This window comes from Oncorhynchus nerka, linkage group LG9b, assembly GCF_034236695.1.
Source record: "Oncorhynchus nerka isolate Pitt River linkage group LG9b, Oner_Uvic_2.0, whole genome shotgun sequence".
Lineage (NCBI taxonomy): Eukaryota > Metazoa > Chordata > Actinopteri > Salmoniformes > Salmonidae > Oncorhynchus > Oncorhynchus nerka.
This window is the reverse complement of record NC_088424.1, coordinates 31,680,018-31,705,903: the sequence shown is the minus strand read 5'-3', so window position 1 is coordinate 31,705,903 and position 25,886 is coordinate 31,680,018. Positions and strand designations below refer to the sequence as shown.

Here is a 25,886-nt window from a genome sequence, read left to right as displayed (position 1 = left end):
CCAGGCCAGCGGACTATAGGAGTGATCACCAAGCTGGATCTGATGGATGAGGGAACAGACGCCAGGGAAGTACTGGAGAACAAGCTGCTGCCCCTAAGGCGAGGTGGGACATCGCTCTCTCTGTCTCTTATTCACTGTTTCTCTGTCTTTCTACCAATCTCTCTCTTTCTTTGTCCCTCTTTCTCCATCTCTATGTCCACCGATCTACTTCAGTCATCTTTGGGATCAGCTTTTCTGTTCTATCCTCCGCACTCGCCTTACATTTTGGTCCCATTTTATTGTATCACAGTCATGTCTTTTCCATCATCCCGTCTGTCTGTGTGTGTTGCCAGGTTATATTGGAGTGGTTTCACACTGCCCATCTGTGTGTGTTGCCAGGATGGATTAGAGTGGTTTCACACTGCCCATCTGTGTGTGTTGCCAGGTTATATTGGAGTGGTTTCACACTGCCCATCTGTGTGTGTTGCCAGGTTATATTGGAGTGGTTTCACACTGCCCATCTGTGTGTGTTGCCAGGTTATATTGGAGTGGTTTCACACTGCCCATCTGTGTGTGTTGCCAGGTTATATTGGAGTGGTTTCACACTGCTCATCTGTGTGTGTTGCCAGGTTATATTAGAGTGGTTTCACACTGCTCATCTGTGTGTGTTGCCAGTTTATCTTAGAGTGGTTTCACACTGCCCATCTGTGTGTGTTGCCAGTTTATCTTAGAGTGGTTTCACACTGCCCATCTGTGTGTGTTGCCAGGTTATATTAGAGTGGTTTCACACTGCCCATCTGTGTGTGTTGCCAGGTTATATTGGAGTGGTTTCACACTGCCCATCTGTGTGTGTTGCCAGGTTATATTGGAGTGGTTTCAAACTGCCCATCTGTGTGTGTTGCCAGGTTATATTGGAGTGGTTTCACACTGCCCATCTGTGCGTGTTGACAGGTTATATTGGAGTGGTTTTACACTGCCCATCTGTGTGTGTTGCCAGGTTATATTGGAGTGGTTTCACACCGCCGATCTGTGTGTGTTGCCAGGTTATATTAGAGTGGTTTCACACTGCCCATCTGTGTATGTTGCCAGGATGGATTAGAGTGGTTTCACACTGCCCATCTGTGTGTGTTGTCAGGTTATATTAGAGTGGTTTCACACTGCCCATCTGTGTGTGTTGCCAGGTTATATTGGAGTGGTTTCACACTGCTCATCTGTGTGTGTTGCCAGGTTATATTAGAGTGGTTTCACACTGCCCATCTGTGTGTGTTGCCAGGATGGATTAGAGTGGTTTCACACTGCCCATCTGTGTCTGTTGCCAGGTTATATTGGAGTGGTTTCACACTGCCCATCTGTGTGTGTTGCCAGGTTATATTGGAGTGGTTTCACACTGCCCACCTGTGTGTGTTGCCAGGTTATATTAGAGTGGTTTCACACTGCTCATCTGTGTGTGTTGCCAGGTTATATTGGAGTGGTTTCACACTGCTCATCTGTGTGTGTTGCCAGGTTATATTGGAGTGGTTTCACACTGCCCATCTGTGTGTGTTGCCAGGATGGATTAGAGTGGTTTCACACTGCCCATCTATGTGTGTTGCCAGGTTATATTGGAGTGGTTTCACACTGCTCATCTGTGTGTGTTGCCAGGTTATATTAGAGTGGTTTCACACTGCCCATCTGTGTGTGTTGCCAGGTTATATTGGAGTGGTTTCACACTGCCCATCTGTGTGTGTTGCCAGGTTATATTGGAGTGGTTTCACACTGCTCATCTGTGTGTGTTGCCAGTTTATCTTAGAGTGGTTTCACACTGCTCATCTGTGTGTGTTGCCAGGTTATATTGGAGTGGTTTCACACTGCCCATCTGTGTGTGTTGCCAGGTTATATTGGAGTGGTTTCACACTGCCCATCTGTGTGTGTTGCCAGGTTATATTGGAGTGGTTTCACACTGCTCATCTGTGTGTGTTGCCAGGTTATATTAGAGTGGTTTCACACTGCCCATCTGTGTGTGTTGCCAGGTTATATTGGAGTGGTTTCACACTGCTCATCTGTGTGTGTTGCCAGGTTATATTAGAGTGGTTTCACACTGCCCATCTGTGTGTGTTGCCAGGATGGATTAGAGTGGTTTCACACTGCCCATCTGTGTCTGTTGCCAGGTTATATTGGAGTGGTTTCACACTGCCCATCTGTGTGTGTTGCCAGGTTATATTGGAGTGGTTTCACACTGCCCACCTGTGTGTGTTGCCAGGTTATATTAGAGTGGTTTCACACTGCTCATCTGTGTGTGTTGCCAGGTTATATTGGAGTGGTTTCACACTGCTCATCTGTGTGTGTTGCCAGGTTATATTGGAGTGGTTTCACACTGCCCATCTGTGTGTGTTGCCAGGATGGATTAGAGTGGTTTCACACTGCCCATCTATGTGTGTTGCCAGGTTATATTGGAGTGGTTTCACACTGCTCATCTGTGTGTGTTGCCAGGTTATATTAGAGTGGTTTCACACTGCCCATCTGTGTGTGTTGCCAGGTTATATTGGAGTGGTTTCACACTGCCCATCTGTGTGTGTTGCCAGGTTATATTGGAGTGGTTTCACACTGCTCATCTGTGTGTGTTGCCAGTTTATCTTAGAGTGGTTTCACACTGCTCATCTGTGTGTGTTGCCAGGTTATATTGGAGTGGTTTCACACTGCCCATCTGTGTGTGTTGCCAGGTTATATTGGAGTGGTTTCACACTGCCCATCTGTGTGTGTTGCCAGGTTATATTGGAGTGGTTTCACACTGCTCATCTGTGTGTGTTGCCAGGTTATATTAGAGTGGTTTCACACTGCCCATCTGTGTGTGTTGCCAGGTTATATTGGAGTGGTTTCACACTGCCCATCTGTGTGTGTTGCCAGGTTATATTGGAGTGGTTTCACACTGCTCATCTGTGTGTGTTGCCAGTTTATCTTAGAGTGGTTTCACACTGCCCATCTGTGTGTTGCCAGTTTATCTTAGAGTGGTTTCACACTGCCCATCTGTGTGTGTTGCCAGGTTATATTAGAGTGGTTTCACACTGCCCATCTGTGTGTGTTGCCAGGTTATATTGGAGTGGTTTCACACTGCCCATCTGTGTGTGTTGCCAGGTTATATTGGAGTGGTTTCAAACTGCCCATCTGTGTGTGTTGCCAGGTTATATTGGAGTGGTTTCACACTGCCCATCTGTGCGTGTTGCCAGGTTATATTGGAGTGGTTTTACACTGCCCATCTGTGTGTGTTGCCAGGTTATATTGGAGTGGTTTCACACCGCCGATCTGTGTGTGTTGCCAGGTTATATTGGAGTGGTTTCACACTGCCCATCTGTGTGTGTTGCCAGGTTGGATTAGAGTGGTTTCACACTGCCCACCTGTGTGTGTTGCCAGGTTATATTAGAGTGGTTTCACACTGCCCATCTGGGTGTGTTGCCAGGTTATATTGGAGTGGTTTCACACTGCTCATCTGTGTGTGTTGCCAGGTTATATTGGAGTGGTTTCACACTGCCCATCTGTGTGTGTTGCCAGGTTATATTGGAGTGGTTTCACACTGCCCATCTGTGTGTGTTGCCAGGTTATATTGGAGTGGTTTCACACTGCCCATCTGTGTGTGTTGCCAGGTTATATTGGAGTGGTTTCACACTGCCCATCTGTGTGTGTTGCCAGGTTATATTGGAGTGGTTTCACACTGCCCATCTGTGTGTGTTGCCAGGTTATATTGGAGTGGTTTCACACTGCCCACCTGTGTGTGTTGCCAGGTTATATTGGAGTGGTTTCACACTGCCCATCTGTGTGTGTTGCCAGGTTATATTGGAGTGGTTTCACACTGCCCACCTGTGTGTGTTGCCAGGTTATATTAGAGTGGTTTCACACTGCCCATCTGTGTGTGTTGCCAGGTTATATTGGAGTGGTTTCACACTGCCCATCTGTGTGTGTTGCCAGGTTATATTGGAGTGGTTTCAAACTGCCCATCTGTGTGTGTTGCCAGGTTACATTGGAGTGGTTTCACACTGCCCACCTGTGTGTGTTGCCAGGTTATATTGGAGTGGTTTCACACTGCCCATCTGTGTGTTGCCAGGTTATATTGGAGTGGTTTCACACTGCTCATCTGTGTGTGTTGCCAGGTTATATTGGAGTGGTTTCACACTGCCCATCTGTGTGTGTTGCCAGGTTATATTGGAGTGGTTTCACACTGCCCATCTGTGTGTGTTGCCAGGTTATATTGGAGTGGTTTCACACTGCCCATCTGTGTGTGTTGCCAGGTTATATTGGAGTGGTTTCACACTGCCCATCTGTGTGTGTTGCCAGGTTATATTGGAGTGGTTTCACACTGCCCATCTGTGTGTGTTGCCAGGTTATATTGGAGTGGTTTCACACTGCTCATCTGTGTGTGTTGCCAGGTTATATTGGAGTGGTTTCACACTGCCCATCTGTGTGTGTTGCCAGGTTATATTGGAGTGGTTTCACACTGCCCATCTGTGTGTGTTGCCAGGTTATATTGGAGTGGTTTCACACTGCCCATCTGTGTGTGTTGCCAGGTTATATTGGAGTGGTTTCACACTGCCCATCTGTGTGTGTTGCCAGGTTATATTGGAGTGGTTTCACACTGCCCATCTGTGTGTGTTGCCAGGTTATATTGGAGTGGTTTCACACTGCCCACCTGTGTGTGTTGCCAGGTTATATTGGAGTGGTTTCACACTGCCCATCTGTGTGTGTTGCCAGGTTATATTGGAGTGGTTTCACACTGCCCACCTGTGTGTGTTGCCAGGTTATATTAGAGTGGTTTCACACTGCCCATCTGTGTGTGTTGCCAGGTTATATTGGAGTGGTTTCACACTGCCCATCTGTGTGTGTTGCCAGGTTATATTGGAGTGGTTTCAAACTGCCCATCTGTGTGTGTTGCCAGGTTACATTGGAGTGGTTTCACACTGCCCACCTGTGTGTGTTGCCAGGTTATATTGGAGTGGTTTCACACTGCCCATCTGTGTGTTGCCAGGTTATATTGGAGTGGTTTCACACTGCCCATCTGTGTGTGTTGCCAGGTTATATTGGAGTGGTTTCACACTGCCCATCTGTGTGTGTTGCCAGGTTATATTGGAGTGGTTTCACACTGCGCATCTGTGTGTGTTGCCAGGTTATATTAGAGTGGTTTCACACTGTCCATCTGTGTGTGTTGCCAGGTTATTTTGGAGTGGTTTCAAACTGCCCATCTGTGTGTGTTGCCAGGTTATATTAGAGTGGTTTCACACTGCCCATCTGGGTGTGTTGCCAGGTTATATTAGAGTGGTTTCATACTGCCCATCTGTGTGTGTTGCCAGGTTTTATTGGAGTGGTTTCACACTGCCCATCTGGATGTGTTGCCAGGTTATATTGGAGTGGTTTCACACTGCCCATTTGGGTGTGTTGCCAGGTTATATTGGAGTGGTTTCACACTGCCCATCTGTGTGTGTTGCCAGGTTATATTAGAGTGGTTTCACACTGCCCATCTGTGTGTGTTGCCAGGTTATATTGGAGTGGTTTCACACTGCTCATCTGTGTGTGTTGCCAGGTTATATTAGAGTGGTTTCACACTGCCCATCTGTGTGTGTTGCCAGGTTATATTAGAGTGGTTTCACACTGCCCATCTGTGTGTGTTGCCAGGATGGATTAGAGTGGTTTCACACTGCCCATCTGTGTCTGTTGCCAGGTTATATTGGAGTGGTTTCACACTGCCCATCTGTGTGTGTTGCCAGGTTATATTGGAGTGGTTTCACACTGCCCACCTGTGTGTGTTGCCAGGTTATATTAGAGTGGTTTCACACTGCCCATCTGGGTGTGTTGCCAGGTTATATTGGAGTGGTTTCACACTGCTCATCTGTGTGTGTTGCCAGGTTATATTGGAGTGGTTTCACACTGCCCATCTGTGTGTGTTGCCAGGTTATATTAGAGTGGTTTCACACTGCCCATCTGTGTGTGTTGCCAGGATGGATTAGAGTGGTTTCACACTGCCCATCTGTGTCTGTTGCCAGGTTATATTGGAGTGGTTTCACACTGCCCATCTGTGTGTGTTGCCAGGTTATATTGGAGTGGTTTCACACTGCCCACCTGTGTGTGTTGCCAGGTTATATTAGAGTGGTTTCACACTGCCCATCTGGGTGTGTTGCCAGGTTATATTGGAGTGGTTTCACACTGCTCATCTGTGTGTGTTGCCAGGTTATATTGGAGTGGTTTCACACTGCCCATCTGTGTGTGTTGCCAGGTTATATTGGAGTGGTTTCACACTGCCCATCTGTGTGTGTTGCCAGGTTATATTGGAGTGGTTTCACACTGCGCATCTGTGTGTGTTGCCAGGTTATATTAGAGTGGTTTCACACTGTCCATCTGTGTGTGTTGCCAGGTTATTTTGGAGTGGTTTCAAACTGCCCATCTGTGTGTGTTGCCAGGTTATATTAGAGTGGTTTCACACTGCCCATCTGGGTGTGTTGCCAGGTTATATTAGAGTGGTTTCATACTGCCCATCTGTGTGTGTTGCCAGGTTTTATTGGAGTGGTTTCACACTGCCCATCTGGATGTGTTGCCAGGTTATATTGGAGTGGTTTCACACTGCCCATTTGGGTGTGTTGCCAGGTTATATTGGAGTGGTTTCACACTGCCCATCTGTGTGTGTTGCCAGGTTATATTAGAGTGGTTTCACACTGCCCATCTGTGTGTGTTGCCAGGTTATATTGGAGTGGTTTCACACTGCTCATCTGTGTGTGTTGCCAGGTTATATTAGAGTGGTTTCACACTGCCCATCTGTGTGTGTTGCCAGGTTATATTAGAGTGGTTTCACACTGCCCATCTGTGTGTGTTGCCAGGATGGATTAGAGTGGTTTCACACTGCCCATCTGTGTCTGTTGCCAGGTTATATTGGAGTGGTTTCACACTGCCCATCTGTGTGTGTTGCCAGGTTATATTGGAGTGGTTTCACACTGCCCACCTGTGTGTGTTGCCAGGTTATATTAGAGTGGTTTCACACTGCCCATCTGGGTGTGTTGCCAGGTTATATTGGAGTGGTTTCACACTGCTCATCTGTGTGTGTTGCCAGGTTATATTGGAGTGGTTTCACACTGCCCATCTGTGTGTGTTGCCAGGTTATATTAGAGTGGTTTCACACTGCCCATCTGTGTGTGTTGCCAGGATGGATTAGAGTGGTTTCACACTGCCCATCTGTGCGTGTTGCCAGGTTATATTGGAGTGGTTTCACACCGCCGATCTGTGTGTGTTGCCAGGTTATATTAGAGTGGTTTCACACTGCCCATCTGTGTATGTTGCCAGGATGGATTAGAGTGGTTTCACACTGCCCATCTGTGTGTGTTGTCAGGTTATATTAGAGTGGTTTCACACTGCCCATCTGTGTGTGTTGCCAGGTTATATTGGAGTGGTTTCACACTGCTCATCTGTGTGTGTTGCCAGGTTATATTAGAGTGGTTTCACACTGCCCATCTGTGTGTGTTGCCAGGATGGATTAGAGTGGTTTCACACTGCCCATCTGTGTCTGTTGCCAGGTTATATTGGAGTGGTTTCACACTGCCCATCTGTGTGTTGCCAGGTTATATTGGAGTGGTTTCACACTGCCCACCTGTGTGTGTTGCCAGGTTATATTAGAGTGGTTTCACACTGCTCATCTGTGTGTGTTGCCAGGTTATATTGGAGTGGTTTCACACTGCTCATCTGTGTGTGTTGCCAGGTTATATTGGAGTGGTTTCACACTGCCCATCTGTGTGTGTTGCCAGGATGGATTAGAGTGGTTTCACACTGCCCATCTATGTGTGTTGCCAGGTTATATTGGAGTGGTTTCACACTGCTCATCTGTGTGTGTTGCCAGGTTATATTAGAGTGGTTTCACACTGCCCATCTGTGTGTGTTGCCAGGTTATATTGGAGTGGTTTCACACTGCCCATCTGTGTGTGTTGCCAGGTTATATTGGAGTGGTTTCACACTGCTCATCTGTGTGTGTTGCCAGTTTATCTTAGAGTGGTTTCACACTGCTCATCTGTGTGTGTTGCCAGGTTATATTGGAGTGGTTTCACACTGCCCATCTGTGTGTGTTGCCAGGTTATATTGGAGTGGTTTCACACTGCCCATCTGTGTGTGTTGCCAGGTTATATTGGAGTGGTTTCACACTGCTCATCTGTGTGTGTTGCCAGGTTATATTAGAGTGGTTTCACACTGCCCATCTGTGTGTGTTGCCAGGTTATATTAGAGTGGTTTCACACTGCCCATCTGTGTGTGTTGCCAGGTTATATTGGAGTGGTTTCACACTGCCCATCTGTGTGTTGCCAGGTTATATTGGAGTGGTTTCAAACTGCCCATCTGTGTGTGTTGCCAGGTTATATTGGAGTGGTTTCACACTGCCCATCTGTGCGTGTTGCCAGGTTATATTGGAGTGGTTTTACACTGCCCATCTGTGTGTGTTGCCAGGTTATATTGGAGTGGTTTCACACCGCCGATCTGTGTGTGTTGCCAGGTTATATTGGAGTGGTTTCACACTGCCCATCTGTGTGTGTTGCCAGGTTGGATTAGAGTGGTTTCACACTGCCCACCTGTGTGTGTTGCCAGGTTATATTAGAGTGGTTTCACACTGCCCATCTGGGTGTGTTGCCAGGTTATATTGGAGTGGTTTCACACTGCTCATCTGTGTGTGTTGCCAGGTTATATTGGAGTGGTTTCACACTGCCCATCTGTGTGTGTTGCCAGGTTATATTGGAGTGGTTTCACACTGCCCATCTGTGTGTGTTGCCAGGTTATATTGGAGTGGTTTCACACTGCCCATCTGTGTGTGTTGCCAGGTTATATTGGAGTGGTTTCACACTGCCCATCTGTGTGTGTTGCCAGGTTATATTGGAGTGGTTTCACACTGCCCATCTGTGTGTGTTGCCAGGTTATATTGGAGTGGTTTCACACTGCCCACCTGTGTGTGTTGCCAGGTTATATTGGAGTGGTTTCACACTGCCCATCTGTGTGTGTTGCCAGGTTATATTGGAGTGGTTTCACACTGCCCACCTGTGTGTGTTGCCAGGTTATATTAGAGTGGTTTCACACTGCCCATCTGTGTGTGTTGCCAGGTTATATTGGAGTGGTTTCACACTGCCCATCTGTGTGTGTTGCCAGGTTATATTGGAGTGGTTTCAAACTGCCCATCTGTGTGTGTTGCCAGGTTACATTGGAGTGGTTTCACACTGCCCACCTGTGTGTGTTGCCAGGTTATATTGGAGTGGTTTCACACTGCCCATCTGTGTGTTGCCAGGTTATATTGGAGTGGTTTCACACTGCTCATCTGTGTGTGTTGCCAGGTTATATTGGAGTGGTTTCACACTGCCCATCTGTGTGTGTTGCCAGGTTATATTGGAGTGGTTTCACACTGCCCATCTGTGTGTGTTGCCAGGTTATATTGGAGTGGTTTCACACTGCCCATCTGTGTGTGTTGCCAGGTTATATTGGAGTGGTTTCACACTGCCCATCTGTGTGTGTTGCCAGGTTATATTGGAGTGGTTTCACACTGCCCATCTGTGTGTGTTGCCAGGTTATATTGGAGTGGTTTCACACTGCTCATCTGTGTGTGTTGCCAGGTTATATTGGAGTGGTTTCACACTGCCCATCTGTGTGTGTTGCCAGGTTATATTGGAGTGGTTTCACACTGCCCATCTGTGTGTGTTGCCAGGTTATATTGGAGTGGTTTCACACTGCCCATCTGTGTGTGTTGCCAGGTTATATTGGAGTGGTTTCACACTGCCCATCTGTGTGTGTTGCCAGGTTATATTGGAGTGGTTTCACACTGCCCATCTGTGTGTGTTGCCAGGTTATATTGGAGTGGTTTCACACTGCCCACCTGTGTGTGTTGCCAGGTTATATTGGAGTGGTTTCACACTGCCCACCTGTGTGTGTTGCCAGGTTATATTAGAGTGGTTTCACACTGCCCATCTGTGTGTGTTGCCAGGTTATATTGGAGTGGTTTCACACTGCCCATCTGTGTGTGTTGCCAGGTTATATTGGAGTGGTTTCAAACTGCCCATCTGTGTGTGTTGCCAGGTTACATTGGAGTGGTTTCACACTGCCCACCTGTGTGTGTTGCCAGGTTATATTGGAGTGGTTTCACACTGCCCATCTGTGTGTTGCCAGGTTATATTGGAGTGGTTTCACACTGCCCATCTGTGTGTGTTGCCAGGTTATATTGGAGTGGTTTCACACTGCCCATCTGTGTGTGTTGCCAGGTTATATTGGAGTGGTTTCACACTGCGCATCTGTGTGTGTTGCCAGGTTATATTAGAGTGGTTTCACACTGTCCATCTGTGTGTGTTGCCAGGTTATTTTGGAGTGGTTTCAAACTGCCCATCTGTGTGTGTTGCCAGGTTATATTAGAGTGGTTTCACACTGCCCATCTGGGTGTGTTGCCAGGTTATATTAGAGTGGTTTCATACTGCCCATCTGTGTGTGTTGCCAGGTTTTATTGGAGTGGTTTCACACTGCCCATCTGGATGTGTTGCCAGGTTATATTGGAGTGGTTTCACACTGCCCATTTGGGTGTGTTGCCAGGTTATATTGGAGTGGTTTCACACTGCCCATCTGTGTGTGTTGCCAGGTTATATTAGAGTGGTTTCACACTGCCCATCTGTGTGTGTTGCCAGGTTATATTGGAGTGGTTTCACACTGCTCATCTGTGTGTGTTGCCAGGTTATATTAGAGTGGTTTCACACTGCCCATCTGTGTGTGTTGCCAGGTTATATTAGAGTGGTTTCACACTGCCCATCTGTGTGTTGCCAGGATGGATTGTGGTTTCACACTGCCCATCTGTGTCTGTTGCCAGGTTATATTGGAGTGGTTTCACACTGCCCATCTGTGTGTGTTGCCAGGTTATATTGGAGTGGTTTCACACTGCCCACCTGTGTGTGTTGCCAGGTTATATTAGAGTGGTTTCACACTGCCCATCTGTGTGTGTTGCCAGGTTATATTGGAGTGGTTTCACACTGCTCATCTGTGTGTGTTGCCAGGTTATATTGGAGTGGTTTCACACTGCCCATCTGTGTGTGTTGCCAGGTTATATTAGAGTGGTTTCACACTGCCCATCTGTGTGTGTTGCCAGGGTTATATTAGAGTGGTTTCACACTGCCCATCTGTGTCTGTTGCCAGGTTATATTGGAGTGGTTTCACACTGCCCATCTGTGTGTGTTGCCAGGTTATATTGGAGTGGTTTCACACTGCCCACCTGTGTGTGTTGCCAGGTTATATTAGAGTGGTTTCACACTGCCCATCTGGGTGTGTTGCCAGGTTATATTGGAGTGGTTTCACACTGCTCATCTGTGTGTGTTGCCAGGTTATATTGGAGTGGTTTTGCCCATCTGTGTGTGTTGCCAGGTTTATTGGAGTGGTTTCACACTGCCCATCTGTGTGTGTTGCCAGGTTATATTGGAGTGGTTTCACACTGCGCATCTGTGTGTGTTGCCAGGTTATATTAGAGTGGTTTCACACTGTCCATCTGTGTGTGTTGCCAGGTTATTTTGGAGTGGTTTCAAACTGCCCATCTGTGTGTGTTGCCAGGTTATATTAGAGTGGTTTCACACTGCCCATCTGGGTGTGTTGCCAGGTTATATTAGAGTGGTTTCATACTGCCCATCTGTGTGTGTTGCCAGGTTTTATTGGAGTGGTTTCACACTGCCCATCTGGATGTGTTGCCAGGTTATATTGGAGTGGTTTCACACTGCCCATTTGGGTGTGTTGCCAGGTTATATTGGAGTGGTTTCACACTGCCCATCTGTGTGTGTTGCCAGGTTATATTAGAGTGGTTTCACACTGCCCATCTGTGTGTGTTGCCAGGTTATATTGGAGTGGTTTCACACTGCTCATCTGTGTGTGTTGCCAGGTTATATTAGAGTGGTTTCACACTGCCCATCTGTGTGTGTTGCCAGGTTATATTAGAGTGGTTTCACACTGCCCATCTGTGTGTGTTGCCAGGATGGATTAGAGTGGTTTCACACTGCCCATCTGTGTCTGTTGCCAGGTTATATTGGAGTGGTTTCACACTGCCCATCTGTGTGTGTTGCCAGGTTATATTGAGTGGTTTCACACTGCCCACCTGTGTGTGTTGCCAGGTTATATTAGAGTGGTTTCACACTGCCCATCTGGGTGTGTTGCCAGGTTATATTGGAGTGGTTTCACACTGCTCATCTGTGTGTGTTGCCAGGTTATATTGGAGTGGTTTCACACTGCCCATCTGTGTGTGTTGCCAGGTTATATTAGAGTGGTTTCACACTGCCCATCTGTGTGTGTTGCCAGGATGGATTAGAGTGGTTTCACACTGCCCATCTGTGTCTGTTGCCAGGTTATATTGGAGTGGTTTCACACTGCCCATCTGTGTGTGTTGCCAGGTTAGGTTATATTGGAGTGGTTTCACACTGCCCACCTGTGTGTGTTGCCAGGTTATATTAGAGTGGTTTCACACTGCCCATCTGGGTGTGTTGCCAGGTTATATTGGAGTGGTTTCACACTGCTCATCTGTGTGTGTTGCCAGGTTATATTGGAGTGGTTTCACACTGCCCATCTGTGTGTGTTGCCAGGTTATATTTGGAGCTCATCTGGTTTGCCAGGTTATATTGGAGTGGTTTCACACTGCCCATCTGTGTGTGTTGCCAGGTTATATTGGAGTGGTTTCACACTGCCATCTGTGTGTGTTGCCAGGTTATATTGGAGTGGTTTCACACTGCCCATCTGTGTGTGTTGCCAGGTTATATTGGAGTGGTTTCACACTGCCCATCTGTGTGTGTTGCCAGGATGGATTAGAGTGGTTTCACACTGCTCATCTGTGTGTTGCCATTATCTTAGAGTGGTTTCACACTGCCCATCTGTGTGTGTTGCCAGGTTATATTGGAGTGGTTTCACACTGCCCATCTGTGTGTGTTGCCAGGTTATATTGGAGTGGTTTCACACTGCCCATCTGGGTGTGTTGCCAGGTTATATTGGAGTGGTTTCACACTGCCCATCTGTGTGTGTTGCCAGGTTATATTGGAGTGGAGTGGTTTGCCATTGGAGTGGCCCATCTGTGTGTGTTGCCAGGTTATATTAGAGTGGTTTCACACTGCCATCTGTGTGTGTTGCCAGGTTATTTTGGAGTGGTTTCAAACTGCCCATCTGTGTGTGTTGCCAGGTTATATTGGAGTGGTTTCACACTGCTCATCTGTGTGTGTTGCCAGGTTATATTGGAGTGGTTTCACACTGCCCATCTGTGTGTGTTGCCAGGTTATATTGGAGTGGTTTCACACTGCCCATCTGGGTGTGTTGCCAGGTTATATTGGAGTGGTTTCACACTGCCCATCTGGGTGTGTTGCCAGGTTATATTGGAGTGGTTTCACACTGCTCATCTGTGTGTGTTGCCAGGTTATATTGGAGTGGTTTCACACTGCCCATCTGTGTGTGTTGCCAGGTTATATTGGAGTGGTTTCACACTGCCCATCTGTGTGTGTTGCCAGGTTATATTGGAGTGGTTTCACACTGCCCATCTGTGTGTGTTGCCAGGTTATATTAGTGGTTTCACACTGCCCATCTGTGTGTGTTGCCAGGTTATATTGGAGTGGTTTCACACTGCCCATCTGTGTGTGTTGCCAGGTTATATTGGAGTGGTTTCACTGCTCATCTGTGTGTGTTGCCTGCACTGCCCATCTGTGTGTGTTGCCAGGTTATATTAGAGTGGTTTCACACTGCCCATCTGTGTGTGTTGCCAGGATGGATTAGAGTGGTTTCACACTGCCCATCTGTGTCTGTTGCCAGGTTATATTGGAGTGGTTTCACACTGCCCATCTGTGTGTGTTGCCAGGTTATATTGGAGTGGTTTCACACTGCCCACCTGTGTGTGTTGCCAGGTTATATTAGAGTGGTTTCACACTGCCCATCTGGGTGTGTTGCCAGGTTATATTGGAGTGGTTTCACACTGCTCATCTGTGTGTGTTGCCAGGTTATATGGTTTCACACTGCCCATCTGTGTGTGTTGCCAGGTTATATTGGAGTGGTTTTGCCCATCTGTGTGTGTTAGGTTATATTGGAGTGGTTTCACACTGCCCATCTGTGTGTGTTGCCAGGTTATATTGTGGTTTTGCCAGTGTTGTTGCCAGGTTATTTTGGAGTGGTTTCAAACTGCCCATCTGTGTGTGTTGCCAGGTTATATTAGAGTGGTTTCACACTGCCCATCTGGGTGTGTTGCCAGGTTATATTAGAGTGGTTTCATACTGCCCATCTGTGTGTGTTGCCAGGTTTTATTGGAGTGGTTTCACACTGCCCATCTGGATGTGTTGCCAGGTTATATTGGAGTGGTTTCACACTGCCCATTTGGGTGTGTTGCCAGGTTATATTGGAGTGGTTTCACACTGCCCATCTGTGTGTGTTGCCAGGTTATATTGGAGTGGTTTCACACTGCCCATCTGTGTGTGTTGCCAGGTTATATTGGAGTGGTTTCACACTGCTCATCTGTGTGTGTTGCCAGGTTATATTAGAGTGGTTTCACACTGCCCATCTGTGTGTGTTGCCAGGTTATATTAGAGTGGTTTCACACTGCCCATCTGTGTGTGTTGCCAGGATGGATTAGAGTGGTTTCACACTGCCCATCTGTGTCTGTTGCCAGGTTATATTGGAGTGGTTTCACACTGCCCATCTGTGTGTGTTGCCAGGTTATATTGGAGTGGTTTCACACTGCCCACCTGTGTGTGTTGCCAGGTTATATTAGAGTGGTTTCACACTGCCCATCTGGGTGTGTTGCCAGGTTATATTGGAGTGGTTTCACACTGCTCATCTGTGTGTGTTGCCAGGTTATATTGGAGTGGTTTCACACTGCCCATCTGTGTGTGTTGCCAGGTTATATTAGAGTGGTTTCACACTGCCCATCTGTGTGTGTTGCCAGGATGGATTAGAGTGGTTTCACACTGCCCATCTGTGTCTGTTGCCAGGTTATATTGGAGTGGTTTCACACTGCCCATCTGTGTGTGTTGCCAGGTTATATTGGAGTGGTTTCACTGCCCACCTGTGTGTGTTGCCAGGTTATATTAGAGTGGTTTCACACTGCCCATCTGGGTGTGTTGCCAGGTTATATTGGAGTGGTTTCACACTGCTCATCTGTGTGTGTTGCCAGGTTATATTGGAGTGGTGTCACACTGCCCATCTGTGTGTGTTGCCAGGTTATATTGGAGTGGTTTCACACTGCTCATCTGGGTGTGTTGCCAGGTTATATTGGAGTGGTTTCACACTGCCCATCTGGGTGTGTTGCCAGGTTATATTGGAGTGGTTTCACACTGCTCATCTGTGTGTGTTGCCAGGTTATATTGGAGTGGTTTCACACTGCTCATCTGTGTGTGTTGCCAGGTTATATTGGCGTGGTTTCACACTGCTCATCTGTGTGTGTTGCCAGGTTATATTGGAGTGGTTTCACACTGCCCATCTGTGTGTGTTGCCAGGATGGATTAGAGTGGTTTCACACTGCTCATCTGTGTGTGTTGCCAGTTTATCTTAGAGTGGTTTCACACTGCCCATCTGTGTGTGTTGCCAGGTTATATTGGAGTGGTTTCACACTGCCCACCTGTGTGTGTTGCCAGGTTATATTAGAGTGGTTTCACACTGCCCATCTGGGTGTGTTGCCAGGTTATATTGGAGTGGTTTCACACTGCCCATCTGTGTGTGTTGCCAGGTTATATTGGAGTGGTTTCACACTGCCCATCTGTGTGTGTTGCCAGGTTATATTGGAGTGGTTTCACACTGCGCATCTGTGTGTGTTGCCAGCTTATATTAGAGTGGTTTCACACTGTCCATCTGTGTGTGTTGCCAGGTTATTTTGGAGTGGTTTCAAACTGCCCATCTGGGTGTGTTGCCAGGTTATATTGGAGTGGTTTCACACTGCTCATCTGTGTGTGTTGCCAGGTTATATTGGAGTGGTTTCACACTGCCCATCTGTGTGTGTTGCCAGGTTATATTGGAGTGGTTTCACACTGCTCATCTGGGTGTGTTGCCAGGTTATATTGGAGTGGTTTCACACTGCCCATCTGGGTGTGTTGCCAGGTTATATTGGAGTGGTTTCACACTGCTCATCTGTGTGTGTTGCCAGGTTATATTGGAGTGGTTTCACACTGCTCATCTGTGTGTGTTGCCAGGTTATATTGGAGTGGTTTCACACTGCCCATCTGTGTGTGTTGCCAGGATGGATTAGAGTGGTTTCACACTGCCCATCTGTGTGTGTTGCCAGGTTATATTGGAGTGGTTTCACACTGCCCATCTGTGTGTGTTGCCAGGTTATATTGGAGTGGTTTCACACTGCCCATCTGTGTGTGTTGCCAGGTTATATTGGAGTGGTTTCACACTGCCCATCTGTGTGTGTTGCCAGGTTATATTGGAGTGGTTTCACACTGCTCATCTGTGTGTGTTGCCAGGTTATATTAGAGTGGTTTCACACTGCCCATCTGTGTGTGTTGCCAGGTTATATTGGAGTGGTTTCACACTGCCCATCTGTGTGTGTTGCCAGGTTATATTGGAGTGGTTTCACACTGCTCATCTGTGTGTTGCCAGTTTATCTTAGAGTGGTTTCACACTGCCCATCTGTGTGTGTTGCCAGTTTATCTTAGAGTGGTTTCACACTGCCCATCTGTGTGTGTTGCCAGGTTATATTAGAGTGGTTTCACACTGCCCATCTGTGTGTGTTGCCAGGTTATATTGGAGTGGTTTCACACTGCCCATCTGTGTGTGTTGCCAGGTTATATTGGAGTGGTTTCAAACTGCCCATCTGTGTGTGTTGCCAGGTTATATTGGAGTGGTTTCACACTGCCCATCTGTGCGTGTTGTCAGGTTATATTGGAGTGGTTTTACACTGCCCATCTGTGTGTGTTGCCAGGTTATATTGGAGTGGTTTCACACCGCCGATCTGTGTGTGTTGCCAGGTTATATTGGAGTGGTTTCTGCCAGGTTATCTGTGTGTGTTGCCAGGTTGTTGCCAGGTTATATTGGAGTGGTTTCACACTGCTCATCTGTGTGTGTTGCCAGGTTATATTGGAGTGGTTTCACACTGCCCATCTGTGTGTGTTGCCAGAGTGGTTTATATTGTTGAGTTTATCTTAGGTGGTTTCACACTGCCCATCTGTGTGTGTTGCCAGGTTATATTGGAGTGGTTTCACACTGCCCACCTGTGTGTGTTGCCAGGTTATATTAGAGTGGTTTCACACTGCCCATCTGGGTGTGTTGCCAGGTTATATTGGAGTGGTTTCACACTGCCCATCTGTGTGTGTTGTTTCACTGCCCATCTGTGTGTGTTGCCAGGTTATATTGGAGTGGTTTCACACTGCGCATCTGTGTGTGTTGCCAGGTTATATTGGAGTGGTTTCACACTGCCCATCTGTGTGTGTTGCCAGGTTATATTGGAGTGGTTTCACACTGCCCATCTGTGTGTGTTGCCAGGTTATATTGGGTGGTTTCACACTGCCCATCTGTGTGTGTTGCCAGGTTATATTGGAGTGGTTTCACACTGCCATCTGTGTGTGTTGCCAGGTTATATTGGAGTGGTTTCACACTGCCCATCTGGGTGTGTTGCCAGGTTATATTGGAGTGGTTTCACACTGCTCATCTGTGTGTGTTGCCAGGTTATATTGGAGTGGTTTCACACTGCCCATCTGTGTGTGTTGCCAGGTTATATTGGAGTTATGGATTAGAGTGGTTTCACACTGCCCATCTGTGTGTGTTGCCAGGTTATATTGGAGTGGTTTATGCCCATCTGTGTGTGTTGCCAGGTTATAGTGGTTTCACACTGCCCATCTGTGTTGCCAGGTTATATTGTGGTTTCACACTGCCCATCTGTGTGTGTTGCCAGGTTATATTGGAGTGGTTTCACACTGCTCATCTGTGTGTGTTGCCAGGTTATATTAGAGTGGTTTCACACTGCCCATCTGTGTGTGTTGCCAGGTTATATTGGAGTGGTTTCACACTGCCCATCTGTGTGTGTTGCCAGGTTATATTGGAGTGGTTTCACACTGCTCATCTGTGTGTGTTGCCAGTTTATCTTAGAGTGGTTTCACACTGCCCATCTGTGTGTTGCCAGTTTATCTTAGAGTGGTTTCACACTGCCCATCTGTGTGTGTTGCCAGGTTATATTAGAGTGGTTTCACACTGCCCATCTGTGTGTTGCCAGGTTATATTTGGTTTCACACTGCCCATCTGTGTGTGTTGCCAGGTTATATTGGAGTGGTTTCAAACTGCCCATCTGTGTGTGTTGCCAGTGGTTTCACACTGCCCATCTGTGCGTGTTGTCAGGTTATATTGGAGTGGTTTTACACTGCCCATCTGTGTGTGTTGCCAGGTTATATTGGAGTGGTTTCACACCGCCGATCTGTGTGTGTTGCCAGGTTATATTGGAGTGGTTTCACACTGCCCATCTGTGTGTGTTGCCAGGTTGGATTAGAGTGGTTTCACACTGCCCACCTGTGTGTGTTGCCAGGTTATATTAGAGTGGTTTCACACTGCCCATCTGGGTGTGTTGCCAGGTTATATTGGAGTGGTTTCACACTGCTCATCTGTGTGTGTTGCCAGGTTATATTGGAGTGGTTTCACACTGCCCATCTGTGTGTGTTGCCAGGTTATATTGGAGTGGTTTCACACTGCCCATCTGTGTGTGTTGCCAGGTTATATTGGAGTGGTTTCACACTGCCCATCTGTGTGTGTTGCCAGGTTATATTGGAGTGGTTTCACACTGCCCATCTGTGTGTGTTGCCAGGTTATATTGGAGTGGTTTCACACTGCCCACCTGTGTGTGTTGCCAGGTTATATTGGAGTGGTTTCACACTGCCCATCTGTGTGTGTTGCCAGGTTATATTGGAGTGGTTTCACACTGCCCACCTGTGTGTGTTGCCAGGTTATATTAGAGTGGTTTCACACTGCCCATCTGTGTGTGTTGCCAGGTTATATTGGAGTGGTTTCACACTGCCCATCTGTGTGTGTTGCCAGGTTATATTGGAGTGGTTTCAAACTGCCCATCTGTGTGTGTTGCCAGGTTATATTGGAGTGGTTTCACACTGCCCATCTGTGTGTGTTGCCAGGTTATATTGGAGTGGTTTCACACTGCCCATCTGTGTGTGTTGCCAGGTTATATTGGAGTGGTTTCACACTGCGCATCTGTGTGTGTTGCCAGGTTATATTAGAGTGGTTTCACACTGTCCATCTGTGTGTGTTGCCAGGTTATTTTGGAGTGGTTTCAAACTGCCCATCTGGGTGTGTTGCCAGGTTATATTGGAGTGGTTTCACACTGCTCATCTGTGTGTGTTGCCAGGTTATATTGGAGTGGTTTCACACTGCCCATCTGTGTGTGTTGCCAGGTTATATTGGAGTGGTTTCACACTGCCCATCTGTGTGTGTTGCCAGGTTATATTGGAGTGGTTTCACACTGCCCACCTGTGTGTGTTGCCAGGTTATATTGGAGTGGTTTCACACTGCCCATCTGTGTGTGTTGCCAGGTTATATTGGAGTGGTTTCACACTGCCCACCTGTGTGTGTTGCCAGGTTATATTAGAGTGGTTTCACACTGCCCATCTGTGTGTGTTGCCAGGTTATATTGGAGTGGTTTCACACTGCCCATCTGTGTGTGTTGCCAGGTTATATTGGAGTGGTTTCAAACTGCCCATCTGTGTGTGTTGCCAGGTTATATTGGAGTGGTTTCACACTGCCCATCTGTGTGTGTTGCCAGGTTATATTGGAGTGGTTTCACACTGCCCATCTGTGTGTGTTGCCAGGTTATATTGGAGTGGTTTCACACTGCGCATCTGTGTGTGTTGCCAGGTTATATTAGAGTGGTTTCACACTGTCCATCTGTGTGTGTTGCCAGGTTATTTTGGAGTGGTTTCAAACTGCCCATCTGGGTGTGTTGCCAGGTTATATTGGAGTGGTTTCACACTGCTCATCTGTGTGTGTTGCCAGGTTATATTGGAGTGGTTTCACACTGCCCATCTGTGTGTGTTGCCAGTTTATCTTAGAGTGGTTTCACACTGCCCATCTGTGTGTGTTGCCAGGTTATATTAGAGTGGTTTCACACTGTCCATCTGTGTGTGTTGCCAGGTTATTTTGGAGTGGTTTCAAACTGCCCATCTGGGTGTGTTGCCAGGTTATATTGGAGTGGTTTCACACTGCTCATCTGTGTGTGTTGCCAGGTTATATTGGAGTGGTTTCACACTGCCCATCTGTGTGTGTTGCCAGGTTATATTGGAGTGGTTTCACACTGCCCATCTGTGTGTGTTGCCAGGTTATATTGGAGTGGTTTCACACTGCCCACCTGTGTGTGTTGCCAGGTTATATTGGAGTGGTTTCACACTGCCCATCTGTGTGTGTTGCCAGGTTATATTGGAGTGGTTTCACACTGCCCACCTGTGTGTGTTGCCAGGTTATATTAGAGTGGTTTCACACTGCCCATCTGTGTGTGTTGCCAGGTTATATTGGAGTGGTTTCACACTGCCCATCTGTGTGTGTTGCCAGGTTATATTGGAGTGGTTTCACACTGCCCATCTGTGTGTGTTGCCAGGTTATATTGGAGTGGTTTCACACTGCGCATCTGTGTGTGTTGCCAGGTTATATTAGAGTGGTTTCACACTGTCCATCTGTGTGTGTTGCCAGGTTATTTTGGAGTGGTTTCAAACTGCCCATCTGTGTGTGTTGCCAGGTTATATTGGAGTGGTTTCACACTGCTCATCTGTGTGTGTTGCCAGGTTATATTGGAGTGGTTTCACACTGCCCATCTGTGTGTGTTGCCAGGTTATATTGGAGTGGTTTCACACTGCTCATCTGGGTGTGTTGCCAGGTTATATTGGAGTGGTTTCACACTGCCCATCTGGGTGTGTTGCCAGGTTATATTGGAGTGGTTTCACACTGCTCATCTGTGTGTGTTGCCAGGTTATATTGGAGTGGTTTCACACTGCTCATCTGTGTGTGTTGCCAGGTTATATTGGAGTGGTTTCACACTGCCCATCTGTGTGTGTTGCCAGGATGGATTAGAGTGGTTTCACACTGCCCATCTGTGTGTGTTGCCAGGTTATATTGGAGTGGTTTCACACTGCCCATCTGTGTGTGTTGCCAGGTTATATTGGAGTGGTTTCACACTGCCCATCTGTGTGTGTTGCCAGGTTATATTGGAGTGGTTTCACACTGCCCATCTGTGTGTGTTGCCAGGTTATATTGGAGTGGTTTCACACTGCTCATCTGTGTGTGTTGCCAGGTTATATTAGAGTGGTTTCACACTGCCCATCTGTGTGTGTTGCCAGGTTATATTGGAGTGGTTTCACACTGCCCATCTGTGTGTGTTGCCAGGTTATATTGGAGTGGTTTCACACTGCTCATCTGTGTGTGTTGCCAGTTTATCTTAGAGTGGTTTCACACTGCCCATCTGTGTGTGTTGCCAGTTTATCTTAGAGTGGTTTCACACTGCCCATCTGTGTGTGTTGCCAGGTTATATTAGAGTGGTTTCACACTGCCCATCTGTGTGTGTTGCCAGGTTATATTGGAGTGGTTTCACACTGCCCATCTGTGTGTGTTGCCAGGTTATATTGGAGTGGTTTCAAACTGCCCATCTGTGTGTGTTGCCAGGTTATATTGGAGTGGTTTCACACTGCCCATCTGTGCGTGTTGCCAGGTTATATTGGAGTGGTTTTACACTGCCCATCTGTGTGTGTTGCCAGGTTATATTGGAGTGGTTTCACACCGCCGATCTGTGTGTGTTGCCAGGTTATATTGGAGTGGTTTCACACTGCCCATCTGTGTGTGTTGCCAGGTTGGATTAGAGTGGTTTCACACTGCCCACCTGTGTGTGTTGCCAGGTTATATTAGAGTGGTTTCACACTGCCCATCTGGGTGTGTTGCCAGGTTATATTGGAGTGGTTTCACACTGCTCATCTGTGTGTGTTGCCAGGTTATATTGGAGTGGTTTCACACTGCCCATCTGTGTGTGTTGCCAGGTTATATTGGAGTGGTTTCACACTGCCCATCTGTGTGTGTTGCCAGGTTATATTGGAGTGGTTTCACACTGCCCATCTGTGTGTGTTGCCAGGTTATATTGGAGTGGTTTCACACTGCCCACCTGTGTGTGTTGCCAGGTTATATTGGAGTGGTTTCACACTGCCCATCTGTGTGTGTTGCCAGGTTATATTGGAGTGGTTTCACACTGCCCACCTGTGTGTGTTGCCAGGTTATATTAGAGTGGTTTCACACTGCCCATCTGTGTGTGTTGCCAGGTTATATTGGAGTGGTTTCACACTGCCCATCTGTGTGTGTTGCCAGGTTATATTGGAGTGGTTTCAAACTGCCCATCTGTGTGTGTTGCCAGGTTACATTGGAGTGGTTTCACACTGCCCACCTGTGTGTGTTGCCAGGTTATATTGGAGTGGTTTCACACTGCCCATCTGTGTGTTGCCAGGTTATATTGGAGTGGTTTCACACTGCCCATCTGTGTGTGTTGCCAGGTTATATTGGAGTGGTTTCACACTGCCCATCTGTGTGTGTTGCCAGGTTATATTGGAGTGGTTTCACACTGCGCATCTGTGTGTGTTGCCAGGTTATATTAGAGTGGTTTCACACTGTCCATCTGTGTGTGTTGCCAGGTTATTTTGGAGTGGTTTCAAACTGCCCATCTGTGTGTGTTGCCAGGTTATATTAGAGTGGTTTCACACTGCCCATCTGTGTGTGTTGCCAGGTTATATTGGAGTGGTTTCACACTGCCCATCTGTGTGTGTTGCCAGGTTATATTGGAGTGGTTTCACACTGCCCATCTGTGTGTGTTGCCAGGATGGATTAGAGTGGTTTCACACTGCCCATCTGTGTGTGTTGCCAGGTTATATTGGAGTGGTTTCACACTGCCCATCTGTGTGTGTTGCCAGGTTATATTGGAGTGGTTTCACACTGCCCATCTGTGTGTGTTGCCAGGTTATATTGGAGTGGTTTCACACTGCCCATCTGTGTGTGTTGCCAGGTTATATTGGAGTGGTTTCACACTGCTCATCTGTGTGTTGCCAGGTTATATTAGAGTGGTTTCACACTGCCCATCTGTGTGTGTTGCCAGGTTATATTGGAGTGGTTTCACACTGCCCATCTGTGTGTGTTGCCAGGTTATATTGGAGTGGTTTCACACTGCTCATCTGTGTGTGTTGCCAGTTTATCTTAGAGTGGTTTCACACTGCCCATCTGTGTGTGTTGCCAGTTTATCTTAGAGTGGTTTCACACTGCCCATCTGTGTGTGTTGCCAGGTTATATTAGAGTGGTTTCACACTGCCCATCTGTGTGTGTTGCCAGGTTATATTGGAGTGGTTTCACACTGCCCATCTGTGTGTGTTGCCAGGTTATATTGGAGTGGTTTCAAACTGCCCATCTGTGTGTGTTGCCAGGTTATATTGGAGTGGTTTCACACTGCCCATCTGTGCGTGTTGCCAGGTTATATTGGAGTGGTTTTACACTGCCCATCTGTGTGTGTTGCCAGGTTATATTGGAGTGGTTTCACACCGCCGATCTGTGTGTGTTGCCAGGTTATATTGGAGTGGTTTCACACTGCCCATCTGTGTGTGTTGCCAGGTTGGATTAGAGTGGTTTCACACTGCCCACCTGTGTGTGTTGCCAGGTTATATTAGAGTGGTTTCACACTGCCCATCTGGGTGTGTTGCCAGGTTATATTGGAGTGGTTTCACACTGCTCATCTGTGTGTGTTGCCAGGTTATATTGGAGTGGTTTCACACTGCCCATCTGTGTGTGTTGCCAGGTTATATTGGAGTGGTTTCACACTGCCCATCTGTGTGTGTTGCCAGGTTATATTGGAGTGGTTTCACACTGCCCATCTGTGTGTGTTGCCAGGTTATATTGGAGTGGTTTCACACTGCCCACCTGTGTGTGTTGCCAGGTTATATTGGAGTGGTTTCACACTGCCCATCTGTGTGTGTTGCCAGGTTATATTGGAGTGGTTTCACACTGCCCACCTGTGTGTGTTGCCAGGTTATATTAGAGTGGTTTCACACTGCCCATCTGTGTGTGTTGCCAGGTTATAATGGAGTGGTTTCACACTGCCCATCTGTGTGTGTTGCCAGGTTATATTGGAGTGGTTTCAAACTGCCCATCTGTGTGTGTTGCCAGGTTACATTGGAGTGGTTTCACACTGCCCACCTGTGTGTGTTGCCAGGTTATATTGGAGTGGTTTCACACTGCCCATCTGTGTGTTGCCAGGTTATATTGGAGTGGTTTCACACTGCCCATCTGTGTGTGTTGCCAGGTTATATTGGAGTGGTTTCACACTGCCCATCTGTGTGTGTTGCCAGGTTATATTGGAGTGGTTTCACACTGCGCATCTGTGTGTGTTGCCAGGTTATATTAGAGTGGTTTCACACTGTCCATCTGTGTGTGTTGCCAGGTTATTTTGGAGTGGTTTCAAACTGCCCATCTGTGTGTGTTGCCAGGTTATATTAGAGTGGTTTCACACTGCCCATCTGTGTGTGTTGCCAGGTTATATTGGAGTGGTTTCACACTGCCCATCTGTGTGTGTTGCCAGGTTATATTGGAGTGGTTTCACACTGCCCATTTGGGTGTGTTGCCAGGTTATATTGGAGTGGTTTCACACTGCCCATCTGTGTGTGTTGCCAGGTTATATTAGAGTGGTTTCACACTGCCCATCTGTGTGTGTTGCCAGGTTATATTGGAGTGGTTTCACACTGCTCATCTGTGTGTGTTGCCAGGTTATATTAGAGTGGTTTCACACTGCCCATCTGTGTGTGTTGCCAGGTTATATTAGAGTGGTTTCACACTGCCCATCTGTGTGTGTTGCCAGGTTATATTGGAGTGGTTTCACACTGCCCATCTGTGTTTGTTGCCAGGTTATATTGGAGTAGTGAACCGCAGTCAGAAGGACATTGATGGAAAGAAGGACATCAAGATGGCTATGGCTGCTGAGAGGAAGTTCTTCCTCACTCACCCGGCCTACAGACACATGGCCGAAAAGATGGGCACCCCGTGCCTACAGAAAGTCCTCAACCAGGTAGGCTAACCAAAAGACTGCAGACTGACCAGGTTATGAACCGTAACTGAGTCTCTCCTACAGGTTATTACATTCTTGCTAATCATCCTAAAGCCCAGCATAATAGGCTTGCTTAGCGACATTATATTTAGGGTACTTTTTGTGTTGTGTTGCCATAGCAATTGACCAACCACATCCGCGACACGCTGCCGGCGTTCCGTAGCAAGCTGCAAACCCAGCTTCTGTCTCTGGATAAGGAGGCCGAGGAGTACCGGGGATACCGCCCTGATGACCCGGGACGTAAGACCAAGCAACTGCTGCAGTGAGTTCCCTACTCACAATCAGGGTTTGGGTCAATTGCGTTTTGATTCAGTATATTCAGTAAATCAACTGTAATTCCAATTTAAATTGTGTGTGTAGGATGGTGCAGCAGTTCTCTGTGGACTTTGAGAAGCGCATCGAGGGCTCTGGGGACCAGGTGGATACTGTAGAGCTCTCTGGTGGAGCCAAGATCAACCGTATCTTCCACGAGAGATTCCCTTTCGAACTGGTTAAGGTTAGATAGCTGGCGGATGCATATCTTGTTTCCTGGGGTGCTAGGCTGAAAAACAGTCTCTCAATCTCATTCTCAATCTCTCTTTCTCTCTCTTTCTCTCTCTGTCAGATGGAATGTGATGACAAGGAGATGCGGCGGGAGATCAGCTACGCCATCAAGAACATTCACGGTATCAGGTGGGTGTTTATTTACCACTCTCATACCACCTCCACCTCTCACTCTCAAATCAAATCAAAGTTTATTTGTCACGTGCGCCGAATACAACGGGTGTAGACCTTACAGTGAAATGCTTACTTACAGGCTCTAAACAATAGTGTGAAAAAGGTATTAGGTGAACAATAGGTAAGTAAAGAAATA

General features: G+C 47.2%; 1 protein-coding gene across 1 annotated transcript in view; it reads left to right on the top strand.

The window, feature by feature from the left end:
- Nucleotides 1-25,886, top strand: part of LOC115114609 (dynamin-3-like) — a 66,421-nt gene that overhangs the window by 17,386 nt on the left and 23,149 nt on the right. The window contains exons 6-10 of the mRNA XM_029643010.2: nt 5-103; nt 24,834-24,994; nt 25,153-25,295; nt 25,394-25,529; nt 25,638-25,705. Of these exons, the coding sequence (XP_029498870.1) occupies nt 5-103; nt 24,834-24,994; nt 25,153-25,295; nt 25,394-25,529; nt 25,638-25,705 (607 nt within the window). The remainder of the gene's footprint in view (nt 1-4; nt 104-24,833; nt 24,995-25,152; nt 25,296-25,393; nt 25,530-25,637; nt 25,706-25,886) is intronic.